We start from the raw sequence: 13,231 nt of genomic DNA, 5'->3' as shown, positions 1-13,231 counted from the left end.
CAATCCAGCAATGGTAACGTGGAAACGTAATGAAACACTTTGTATCGATTATTCTATCTGCAGTAGCGATCGTGATCACTGAGCTGTACACTGGAAACATGCTGAAAACAGGGACAGGCGGGAACAGTTGCCTTTGTCAGCATTGGTGGGAAGCAGACAAGTGCAGCCCTAGCTCCAATAAATTATTATTTTGTTTGTCAAGCCAATGTTCATGCAATGGCATTTGGCATCTCACAATGAGACCACAAAACTCCAGGTACTGACTTGCAAACTCGCACACATACAGAAGCACTCATCTGTACCACCATGCAATAAGCGGCACCGCGGCTCGCCACAGTTTTGCAGTTGCACTTGTTGCCACAAGGACGTGCTTGTTAGCATGAACTTTTTTGTAATAAGCATAAGCATTCTAGTAAGCATGAAATCAACTGCAAACGTCTCTAATGATAAACCTCGATATAACGAACTTCAATAATTAAATTCTCGATATAATGAAGTATTTACCTTTTCATAACCTCGTGTCCATAGAATACCGTGTACTTAGAACATGAACATAACAAAGTGTGTTAGTATGCAATTTCAATAAAAGCACATTTCACTGTCGCCGTAAAGGAATTCCGAGACAGTAAATGGAAACGTTCGCGGACGCAGATGCTCAGAGGATTGAATTACAAGCGGCTGCTTCCAAACGCGCACCTCTCACATCGCACGCGGCGCGGAAACAGCGACCACCTAAGAGAAGCCGCATCATGTTCTGTATAAAGTCCAAGTGCAATAACGTCGGTCAGGATTGGGGGCTAAATCCCATCGCTCGTGATCCTTTGTCAAGATTGGAGTCCGGCATGAATTCGAAGGTAGCTGGCCCATGCCGTCGTCCAACTTATCCACGCTGAGGACGTTGATGAAGGGAAGAACTGCTTCTCATCGAGAACGAGGAATATGGGTTTATTTACAGGATTTCAATCAGTCTAACATGACTGCTTGAGAAAAAGAGCGTCAGTCCAACATGACTGCACGAGAGAAGTGTATCAGTCCAACATGACTGCTCAAGAGAAGTGTATCAGTCTAATACCCCTGACACAGGGGCACTCTAAAGTCCTTTAGGTAAGGGGACATCTACCGGAAAGGCGTTCAAGTGCAGTGACACACGACAAAGGAGTATCTCTTTTACGACAAAGTTCCTTTTCGGGAAAGGAGATCGCGCAACTACTTTACGAGCGGAAAAGGAGTTACTCTCGCACACAGCGTGCACAACTCGTCAATAGAAGGAAACCTGCCACACGACTACGGTGCCCATAGGTATTTTTTTTTTACCTTGCGAAAATGTTTTAAGTGTTAGCGGTAATACAATTTGTCGAATAGTGAAGATTTCCTCTAGCTATACTGTCAAACGCTCGCATAACGTCACTAGTGTCGCCATGTTGAATTCCGGCAGCGTCGTCGTCGTTTGCTGCGCGCATGTGGTGTGTTCACGTCGCGAGATGGAGACTTCACAATCAGCGCCCGTAGGAAATACCCAGAAGAAACCACAGTGGTTGGAATAACATATTGAATAAAACGCGTTACGCGTGCGCGCACAAAGGAAGGGACGACATAGATGTGAAAAAGGACGACAGAAATGTGGGCATCACCAGAATAAACAGCGCCCAAAGCAAAACACCGGCTGCACATAGTTGATGGACCAACTTAAATGGCTGCTAACCATGCAAAAACTCGAATAAAATAAACTACTATAAGCATTATTAGCCATCAACAATGAAAAAAAATATATATTTTTAGGTTCTACAGTACCTAAGTGTAATTAAATACGCAGCTTTTTAAGAATGTTTTCTCTCTTGTGGCTTTAACAGCCAGCGCTATTTTTCTTGCGGCGTTCATCTGAAGAACTACCTAAAGAAGTTCAGTGCGGTACCGTGTGTCATCGGCGCAACTCCTTTCTGCAAAGGGTCCTTCAGAGTAGCAAAAGGGTTTTACTGGAAAGGACTTTAGTTTTGCCCGTGTGTCAGGGGTATAACATGACTGCTCAAGAGAAGTGTATCCGCATTCGCACCACAGCAGTTTTTATACACTCGGTCCACCGGTGATGCAAGGCGGCGAATGTTCGTTTACTCATCGTCAACTTGCCGCCGCCCCGCAGAACAGTTTACGTACACATAGGCACACACATTCCGATGCCCGGCGCCGATGTCAGAGGGGCGTCGTTGCGCAGAACAGTTTACGCACACATAGGCACACACATTCCGATGTCCGGCGCCGACGTCCAAGGGGCGCCGTTCCGGGAAACTCGGAGCCAATGGTGGGTAGCTCGTTGTCTTGCGTCCCGATCGGCGTGTGGGAAGCAACAAAAAACGGCTTTCCCGCGGCAGCTTGCTCATGCGTAGCAGATCAGGTCCGCGCTGGAAAGCTCCGGCACCATAGTTCGCCCTCCGAACTCGTTTCGTCACAAGGGCGATGGGGCTGGAGGAATGGCGGCGGTTTTCAGCACAAAGCCCGCTTCTTCAAACGCATCCTAGCTGCAGCGACGGAGAGTGGGGGGATGCGCGTCTTGTCACTCAGTCGTAATTGGGTGGCAATTTTGCCTTGCAGCTCGCCATTCTTAACAGCGCCTCCATGGCCCGAAAAATCTCGACTTTCTAGCGCTGACAACCGCTAGGCAGGAAGAGAACGGCTGGTGGTCAGGGGGGGATTGATGACTTGGCTCGCAGCGACCACTTGTGTATTGATGTGACCGCCCCAAAACATCCAACAAGGACAGGCAACTGCAAAATGAACCCCACAACACGGCTCTGGACCGAGATGACGTGCATCGGCTCTCACTTTAAACCCGCTAGGCTTCGAAAAAAAAGACAACATAAGTGCAGAAACAAAAAAATGCTGCATTTCGCTATGCCAATTTCTGAAGCAAATTCCTGCTGACAGTCAGCAATCATGGAGGGAATCCTGCTAAATGTGAGGGGATCTTCTTCGCTTAATAAAATTAACACTAGTAACCCTAAAATTTAGGCGAGACCCTCAAACGCAGAATTCAAATTAGCCTGCTCAAACTATCCGCATTGCTATGCAACTTTCCCTTCTTATATCTAACGGAGAAGTTGTACTCTTGGAGAGTGAGGCTCCATCGGAGCAAGCGGCCATTTTTGTATGACATTTGATTAAGCCACGTCAGAAGACAGTGGTCGGTCTCGAAGATGAACTTCGCTCCATACAAGTTACACGACAACGTCTGGGCGGCCCAAACTAAACAAGCACATTCCTTCTCTGAAGCGCTGTAGGCTTCCTCCCTTACATTTAGTTTACGGCTGGCATAGAGGATAGGATGCTCCTCGTTATCGTCCCCGACCTGACTAAATACCACGCCCATACCTCTGTCGCTTGCGTCGCATTGAACTATGAATTCCTTTGTGTAGTCTGGCGCGCGAAGCACAGGACGAGAAACCAATAGCGTTTTCTAACGTTGGAAAGCGTTCTCTTTGTCCTTATCCCAGTGTACGTTACTCGGTGCTCCCTTTCGGAGGGCGTCTGTTAATGGACTTGCCAATTGCGAGTAATTCGGAATGTTCCGTTGATAGTACCCCACAAGTCCCAAAAATGAACGAAGGTCCGTTTGAGGGCGCAGCTGAGAAAATTCTACAATCGTAGCTATTTTCAGCTCAGCCGGCCGTCTCATGCCCTGACCGACAACATGGCCCAAATAAGTAACCTGCGAACAACCAAACCTACACTATTCCGCTTTCATCGTTAAGCCGGCTTCCCTCAATCGTGAGAACACCTGTTTGAGGTGCGATACGTGTTGTTCCCTGCTGTCCGAAAAAATTGCTACATCATCAAGATAGGGCAAGGCGAACTCCTGCAAGTCTTTTAGGACAATATCCATTAACTTAGAGAAGCTAAACGGCGCGTTCTTCAGCCCGAAGCTGAGTGCGAGAGGGCGACAAGTGCCGTGAGATGAATGCGGCATAGCGGCTGGCACTTTCTGAAAGGGGAACTTGCCAGTACCCCCGCTCGAGATCTATAGTTGAAATGTATTTAGCAGCGCTAAATCTTTCAATTCGTTCCTCAATGTTGGGTATCGGGTACAGCTGATCCCTAGTGATGGCATCTAACTTCATGTAGTCAACACACAGACGAGGGTCCTTGTTAGGGGTTTCTACGAGTATTAGCGGTGATGTGTAGTCACTCTCAGCGGGCTCAATAACTCCCAACTCTAGCATACGCTGTATCTCTGCCTCCATAATATCTCTGTCTTGGAGACATTCTGTAAGGCTTTGATCTTACTGGTTCGGTTGATGTCAGCTCAATTTCATGCGTTATCAGTTCGGTTCTACGCGGCAGATCGCTGAATCTGTCGAGATATTCCCCTAACACCCATTTTAGCTCATCTAGCTGCTTGGGTCTTAGAGCGTGCGAGCTTACCGAGTGTTCCACTACTTCTTCTAGGCCGATTTCAGAGTTGGAGATCGGTGAAGGATACTGCAGTAAACTTGGTACTAGTGCCATCCGGCTCTTTGACGGTATAGTTAACGACTCCGCTCCGCTCTACATACGGCTTCATCAAATTACAGTGATACATCCTCACTTCCTTCCTGCGACCGGGCATTCTCAAAGCATAGTTAGTATCTGAAAGTTTGTGCAACACTTTAACGGGCCCGTCCCAGTGAACTTCAAGCTTGTTCTTTCTTGAAGGTTTGAGGATCATTACCTGGTCTCCGGCGTTAAACGTTCGAAGCCTCGCATTCTTGTCGTAATAGAATTTGGCGTTCTTTTGAGCTATTACCATGTTCTTTCCGACTAGTTCTTGGGTTGCGCTTAGCTGTTCCAGTAAATTTAGCACGTATTCAACCACTGTTGGACTCTCCCCTCTTTCCTCCCACATCTCTCTTAACATTCTCAGTGGAGAACGGAGTGTCCTCGCATACACTAGTTCTGCTGGTGAGAACCCTGTCGCTTCATGTGGAACCGTTCGCAAAGCAAACAATGTTGCCGGCAGACAGTTCTCCCAGTCCTCCTTATGCTCGTAACAGAGCGCAAGCAAAACTCGCTTAAGCACCGAATGCCACTTCTCTACACTGTTTGACTGAGGGTGATAGACAGAACTGTGTATTAACTTTACCCCGCACTTTTGCAAGAATGTGGAAGTCAGTGCGCTCGTGAATACTGACCCTTGATCTGCCTGAATTTCGGGTGGAAACCCAACTCGTGCAAACACTGTCAAAAGCGCGTCTACTACTTCGGTGGAGCTGAGCTCTTTCAAAGTGACTGCTTCTGGAAACTTGGTAGCCGGACACAGCATGGCAAACGAGTACCTGTAGCCCGATTCTGTTTTTGCAAGAGGCCCTACCGTGTCTATTACAAGTCGTCTGAAAGGCTTTGTTATTAAGGGCACTACCTTCAGTGGAGCTTTCCATGTCTCTCCTTGTTTACCAGAACGCTGGCAGGCGTCGCATGATCTTACAAAGTTTTCTACGTCTTTGAAACAGCCAGGCCAGTAGTATTCCATAAGCAATCTTTCCTTTGATTTGTTTATGCCTAGGTGGCCGGACCACCCATTTCCATGACAGAGACTCAAAAGGTCCTCCCTATACTAAGTAGGTACGACTAACTGATCTAAAATCCTACCCTTTCGATCTCTGTAGTGCCGATACAACAATCCTCCTCTCTCATGTATCGTCACGTTGTGCCTAGCAATGCCTTCTTTAGCTGTGTCATGTAATTTAGCTAAGCTCTCATCATTCTTTTGTTCAGCTGCCAGTGACTCTCTATCCTCACGTAAGAGCTGATCAAAGTTCTTTGAGGCCGGTGATAATAACGACCCTGTCTTGCTTGTGAGTGCGTCAGCTTGCTCTTCCTGCAGGCTAGAACTTTGACACTCTAGTGCTACGCTCTCATTGAGCTGGTCAGCTGGCAGGCTCTCCTCAACTGTTCTTTTGTCCCTCGGGCCTAGCTCGGATTCGGGTATTGAAGTTAGCTCCTTTTCTGCTTCCGCGGGAGGAGCTTGAGCATTTTCAGCCGAAAGCGCCGCGATCTTACGAGCTTGGCCTCGGGTCAATGCTTGTACTATGCCCTCTCCCACTTTGAGCCCTTTGTCACGCAGTAACTGATTCGAACGATTCGAAAAGATGTAAGGATACTGCAGTGAAGAAAATTTGGAAACTGCAGCCTCAGTCTCTAGCTCCCCGAATGGTCCACTGATTTTGACTTTGGCCATGGGCAGACACACACTGTGTTCTTCTACAACCTGTTTTATCCATGCTACTTCTCCGGTGAAGTCATCTACCGTCACGTAAGATGGATGGACAATGTCCTTTGTGGCGGCACTGTCTCTTGGCACTCGGCATGGTTTTCCATTACCTTGCAGGTCGTGAAGATATGGACTTAAAAGTTCCATATTCTCATCTTTTTCCTCCACGTAGGAGAAAACTACGCTAGGCTTCCCGCAGTTTACAGCTATATGTCCCAGTTTGTGGCATTTGTAACAGCGAATTGGTCTAAAAGATTCGAATTTTCTTTTCTATTCTTTTTGTGTGGTTTCTCCGTTAAGTTTCTCCTCGCTCGTTTCTGCGGGCTTTTCTGCCATGTCTACAGGCTCCGATCGTCTAGTCTGCGCACCCCTTTTGAACGGAAATGGTTTCCGCGGTCCATTTCGACCGTCCAAGTTTCCGTCCTCGGCGTTCAACTTTCTACGGGTTGCGTATTCTTCGGCTAATTCGGCCGCCCTTTCCACAGTGTTTACATTCCCTCTGTCTTGCACCCACAGTTTCACAGTTTGGGGGATGGTTTTGTAAAACTGCTCTAGACACATGCATTCAATGATCATGTCTCTGCTGTCGTACGCTTCCGCGCTTTTAAGCCACTCGACTAGGTTGGCCTTTAAGCTATATGCAAACTCCGGATATCCATCGCTATCTTTCTTGAATGTGCTCCTAAACCTTTGACGAAAAGCTTCGGCTGAAAGGCGGTATTTCTTCAGGAGACTAGCCTTAACTTTTGCATAATCATATATGCATCCTGAGCACTCAGTCTGGCGATTACTTCCGCCGCCTCACACGGCAACATAGACAGCAACCGCTGTGGCCATGTACTCGGGCCGAAGTTCATCTTTTCGCAAGTCTTTTCAAAATTGCTTAGGAACAAGCCTATGTCGGTCCCGACCTCAAATGGCTTTAATAGCCTGTCCATGCGGTATAATTCTGCCTCACTTGATCGTCCCAGAGCGCCTTCCCTTCCTAGAGACAACTCCAAACGTTTGCTTTCACGTTCAAGTTGCATTTTTCTTAACTCGCGATCATTATCGCGTTCCTCTCTCCCTCTTTCCCGTTCTTCTCTTTCCCGTTCTTCTCTTTCTCTGTCCCGTTTCTCTCTTTTTTTTTAGAAGTTCAAACCCCAGATCAATTTCTTCCTCACTGGCCTGTTCGGAAATTAGCTCCAATAATTGCGATTTTAGCATTTCCTTGCGCACATCTAGGCCAAGTTCCTCACCAACAATCAACAATTCGTCTCTCAGCAGTGTCCTTAACTCCATGATTGCTGCTTTACTGCCTTGATCCTGCTCTCTAAATCTAGCTAGGAAAACACAACCTAGCTAACACTCAACAATCTAGCTTCCCTTCTGTTCTAAACAGAACAACCACAAAATGAAGCCTAGAGAGTCAAAGCAAGAACCAAGCACTCACCGCAGATGCAGCACCATGTCGCAAAGTCCATCTCACCGCTGTCAGCCAGTTGTCAGGATTGGGGGCTCAATTCCATCGCTCGTGATCCTTTGTCAAGATTGGAGTCCGGCATGAATTCGAAGGTAGCTGGCCCATGCCGTCGTCCAACTTATCCACGCTGAGGACATTGATGAAGGTAAGAACTGCTTCTCATCGAGAACGAGGAATATGGGTTTGTTTACAGGATTTCAATCAGTCTAACATGACTGCTTGAGAAAAAGAGTGTCAGTCCAACATGACTGCACGAGAGAAGTGTATCAGTCTAACATGACTGCTCAAGAGAAGTGTATCAGTCTAACATGACTGCTCAAGAGAAGTGCATCCGCATTCGCACCACAGCAGTTTTTATACACTCGGTCTGCCGGCGATACAAGGCGGCGAATGTTCGTTTACTCATCGTCAACTTGCCACTGCCCCGCAGAACAGTTTACGTACACATAGGCACACACATTCCGATGCCCGGCGCCGATGTCAGGAGGGCGTCGTGGCGCAGAACAGTTTACGCACACATAGGCACACACATTCCGATGTCCGGCGCCGACGTCCAAGGGGCGCCGTTCCGGGAAACTCGGAGCCAATGGTGGGTAGCTCGTTGTCTTGCGTCCCGATCGGCGTGTGGGAAGCAACAAAAAAACGGCTTTCCCGCGGCAGCTTGCTCATGCGTAGCAGATCAGGTCCGCGCTGGAAAGCTCCGGCACCATAGTTCGCCCTCCGAACTCGTTTCGTCACAAGGGCGATGGGGCTGGAGGAATGGCGGCGGTTTTCAGCACAAAGCGCGCTTCTTCGAACGCATCCTAGCTGCACCGACGGAGAGTGGGGAATGCGCGTCTTGTCCCCCAGTCGTAATTGGGTGGCAATTTTGCCTTGCAGCTCGCCATTTTTAACACGTCCTATTGCGCCCCACACACTGTGTGCTTTAGGTGCGAGTGAAAGCAAGCGAAAGTGTGACAAAAACAATGGTGGCTTCATGAATGCCGCCTGCCTGTGCGAGGAAGGGGAAAGATGGGAAGGGGAGTCAGCTTGCGGTAACGCGATCAAGCGCGTGAGAGATGGTGTGTGTAAAACAGTAAAACACGTTGTGGGGCTAGTTGGTGCATAGCTTTCAATAGAATAAGCGCCAAAAAGTGACAGCACACAAAAAGAAAACCAGGCAGGACAAGGCGCTACTTGCAACTGTTTATTGAAATGACAAGTGGCTGATTATATAGCCATGAGGAGAGGAGAATGAAGAAAGAGGGACACTGAATACTTGAATGCGCACGTGCGAGAACACTGAAGATATAGGGAATCACGCTTAATCTAAATATACAACTTATCTAAAAACATGCATTCATTCGTGTATATATTCAAAGACGGGGTACTGACACAGTTATCCCCTCTTTTCTTAATCTCGTTGGCCTCCAACCACTCCCGCGCAACAGAATCTTTACTTTTATACATGATTGTCGTATCATGAAGCCTTGCTTCACATACCCGTTCATCCTCATTTCCGCAGGCCTTGCAATGCAGCGGCAAGTTAGAACCATATCCATTTTTCAATGAAAGCTTATGCTCGCGCAGGCGTTCATTAATGTCATAAGGCACAAGCAAGCTTTGACGACCAGATTTTGAAGTTGAGGAAGGCTAGCTTTCCTTGCTTGGTTTTAAGCGCAGTTTCGGAGGCGTTATTGAAAAAAAGTGAAAAAAGAAAGAAAAAGAAGTGAAGAAGGTCAATCAGTCGAAAAGAAAGATAAAGCGGTGGTGATTCCATATTCTCATAAAGTGGCGCATAATCTGAAACACGTCGCCATGAAATACAAAATTCCTGTTGTTTTTTCCATGCCGCGAAAGCTTGCTACTTTGTGCCGCCTGATTGGTCCGGATGACTCTAAAAAAGTAGGGTGTTCTATTAAACATACGAACCCTTTTGTTAAATGTGAAGAAGGGGTAGTACACCACATTCCATTGAAGTGTGGAAAAGAGTATATCGGCCAAACTGACCGATGTATTAATGAACGCCTGCGCGAGCATAAGCTTTCATTGAAAAATGGATATGGTTCTAACTTGCCGCTGCATTGCAAGGCCTGCGGAAATGAGCATGAACGGGTATGTGAAGCAACGCTTCATGATACGACAATCATGTATAAAAGTAAAGATTGTGTTTCGCGGGAGTTGTTGCAGGCCAACGAGATTAAGAAAAGAGGGGATAACTGTGTCAGTACCCCGTCTTTGAATATATACACGAATGAATGCATGTTTTTAGATAAATTGTATACTTAGATAAAGCGTGATTCCCTATATCTTCAGTGTTCTCGCACGTGCGCATTCAAGTATTCAGTGTCCCTCCTTTTTCATTCTCCTCTCCTCATGGCTATATAATCAGCCACTTGTCATTTCGATAAACAGTTGCAAGTAGCGCCTTGTCCTGTCTGGTTTTCTTCTTGTGTGCTGTCACTTTTTGGTGCTTATTCTATTGAAAATGGTGTGTGTTGGGGGGGGGGGAGAGAGCGTTAAGATGGCACACGTCTCGGCCGTGGCTACGCATGGCTTTAAGCGCAGCTGAGCACATACGCCGCCACGGACCCTGCTTTACATCTCATCTGCCGCACGCGCAAAGAGTTGGTGTGCCAAAACGGCGTTGCATCGTGTGGGCTAGCTTCCCGCGCATTCATTTAATGGAAGTTGCATAATCTCCGAGTTTCGGTGACCTGTTAGAGCGAGAGGGAGGCAGACGAAGCATTCGCTCCCCGCTGGCGGTGCTTTTTACGATAGTGCCGTCCTGTGCGAGCGACGCTATCAGCCATGTGGGCAGAGTCGCTGGCTTTGCTTAATTTGTATTACCGATGTGACGATACCGTCGACGTGTTATGAAACCGTGTCATTCGTAGCCGACTCCCAAATTTATCAAAAGGAATTGCTTTCTCATTTAAATTTGCTTTTTCGATTACCTGACAATTTGGAAAATTTTGCGGCCCCTTTCTGTGTGAGAAAAATCAACTGACAACTGTACATTATTAGCATAAAAGGTTCAATTTCAATACAACGAAATTTCAATATAGTGAAGCAAATTTCAGATTTTACAGACTCCGTTATATCGAGGTTTAACTGTATAATATAAAGACTGCGATGTTATTCAATACATATGGTGTACTTAATAACAGCCGACTAACAGTAATCTGCAGCTATGTGGTTAGCATAACCCCATAAACCTTGGTAGCTCTACTACCAAGGTTTCACCACATACTGTTTCCTACAACTTTATGTGCCGATGTAGAATTCTAATTCCTACTTAAACCGTGAACAGCATGCTTGATTCTATCACCCTAAACCATGGTCTTCAAATTAAAAGAAAATCTCATAACATGCTCTGGGTGGTTGTCGGTCCCTAGGGAACTGGTGCTAGGCCTACGCACTTGTCTATTGCAAAATAAGCCTCTGCAACACATTTGCTGCGTTCTAAATTGGCTCTTCACGCAGCACAGAAGACAGCTTACTCAGAAAGCTTACATGGTAAGAATACAACATGGCAACGATGAATTGTTTTCTTGAAGTTATTCGCGTAAGAAACTCACCCCACATCCACGGTCACATTTGACTCGATCACAGCCCGGTTCGGGCAGCAGTCCCTGACCACAACCAGGCCGAGGACACAGCAACCCTCCCGATTGAAGAACCCACTCCTCAGTAGCAAACCGCTGGTACCGCTGGTACTGCGACATATGTGAGGACATTCGCACAAGCTTTGGACAACACTGAGACGAATATAAAGATCACGCAATGAGCTACAAAACCAAACATTTAGTGGCAATGTGTGCAGGCAGGTGGTATTAAGAGGAAGAGTTGGACAATGCGTAGAGCATACGGTGATTTATGGAGTTTAACCCTTACTCATGGCCACACAATAAAGGTCAGGTGCTACCAAACCACCTTTCAACACTTTGGTAGGAAAGCACAGCGGCAGAATGCGGACATATATCCACTCATCAACCGTTCCTCTATGCGTGTGCATGCTTGGTTGTAGAACGATCTATTGACTCAGTGAGAACCAGCTGCGTTTAACTGAAAGATGCTACCTGCTGCCGAGTGGTGCCGATCATATAGTGCAATCTGTGTATAGAACATCGCCTAAGTGCCCAGTGTCCTTTTGCCAAGGCGACTTTTGTATGCGTTTGTGCAAGCATCTGTCCCTTTACGCCCATGCCGCTCTTGGTTGTGCACACAGTGCATGATTGCGGTGTGTAGCTTGTAACCACAAGCCACATGCAACACATATCAGCGGAATGCTTGGGTTCCATAAAAGAGTACAGTACGCTCCCAACGCCACTACGCACTGTGCCGCACAGGCGGTCAAGCAGATAAGTGGGCTTCCTCGGAGCTCTGGCAGCCTGCTGGCGTCTAGTTAGTTCCAGCCCTTATATATAATGACATCACGGCCATGTGAGCTGGGATCAAAAGACAATTGAAAGTTGCCGGAAGGTTGCGAAATTGAATGAAAGGATAAATCCAAACACACTACGGGGACCGGGACAGGTAGCACGCTTGGCATAGTCTGCCCACTTGTGCAATTCCCACTTCGAAATATGCAGTTGCGCTCGGCAAAGACCTGAAGCATTATTCTTGAGCGATCTCATTTGGTAATACGACCACTTTCAGAAGATGTCGCATGACTCGGCACAGAACGCACAAGGTCCCAAGCTCATTATTTTTGCAGAGTGCCACATACGCTGCCAGACGCGTCCCATGCCAAGACACACGAAAGTGATCGTATCCCTAAAAATGACCTATTCACATGGGCGGTATGAAGTAAAGCCTGTGAAGCGTTCTTGCTACTTTGCGGCGGTGACGTAATAACGTCGCCAGCAGTGGGACGACGCTATGAGCAGAACGTTCTTCACACAGCCCAACTAGTGCACTATTAAAACCTTAAAAGCTTAAGCGCGGTAAAGTCATTCTAGTTCTAAAAAAAAGGTGCAGCACATTAATACATAACTACCGCCCTATTTGTATTTTAGTTCTGGAGAAATTAATCGCATTGCGTCTAACCAAATATCTCACTAAATTTAATAGTCTCTCTTCATGTCAATATGGCTTTCGTAATGAATACTCGACAGATTTGGCACTCATACATCTAACTGACCAATTAAAAAAAATATTGAACGATGGTCTATTTGCAGCTTCAGTTTTCATTGAACTGTCAAAGACATGCGACTGCTTAAACCGTATTATCCTTTTTGCTAAGCTTGAGGCTATTGGTGTTGGTCCTGCGCTCTCACTACTAAATAGTTACTTATCAAACAGAGTTCAGATAGTGTCTGTGTGTAATGCCTATTCCAGAGAACAAACCACTAACATTGGCATTACTCAAGGATCCATCTTAAAACCACTACTGTTTTTTATTTATATCAATGACCTTCCTAACTGTTTGTCGTCTATGAAGTGCATTCTGTACGCTGATGATACCACCATATTTGCCTCTGATAAAAACATGTCACTTCTTACTAAAAAGCTAAATACTGATCTAGCAAATGTTTTAGGCTGGTGTA

At 46.6% G+C, this 13,231-nt stretch overlaps 1 protein-coding gene across 1 annotated transcript in view; it reads right to left on the bottom strand.

Annotated features, from left to right (window-relative positions):
* Nucleotides 1-13,231, bottom strand: part of park (E3 ubiquitin-protein ligase parkin) — a 651,541-nt gene that overhangs the window by 352,696 nt on the left and 285,614 nt on the right. The window contains exon 7 of the mRNA XM_070529945.1: nucleotides 11,261-11,398. Within this exon, the coding sequence (XP_070386046.1) occupies nucleotides 11,261-11,398 (138 nt within the window). The remainder of the gene's footprint in view (nucleotides 1-11,260; nucleotides 11,399-13,231) is intronic.

The sequence above is a fragment of the Dermacentor albipictus genome, unplaced genomic scaffold (assembly GCF_038994185.2).
Source record: "Dermacentor albipictus isolate Rhodes 1998 colony unplaced genomic scaffold, USDA_Dalb.pri_finalv2 scaffold_36, whole genome shotgun sequence".
NCBI lineage: Eukaryota > Metazoa > Arthropoda > Arachnida > Ixodida > Ixodidae > Dermacentor > Dermacentor albipictus.
Note: the sequence above shows the minus strand (reverse complement) of the source record. Positions and strands in the feature narration are given on the sequence as shown.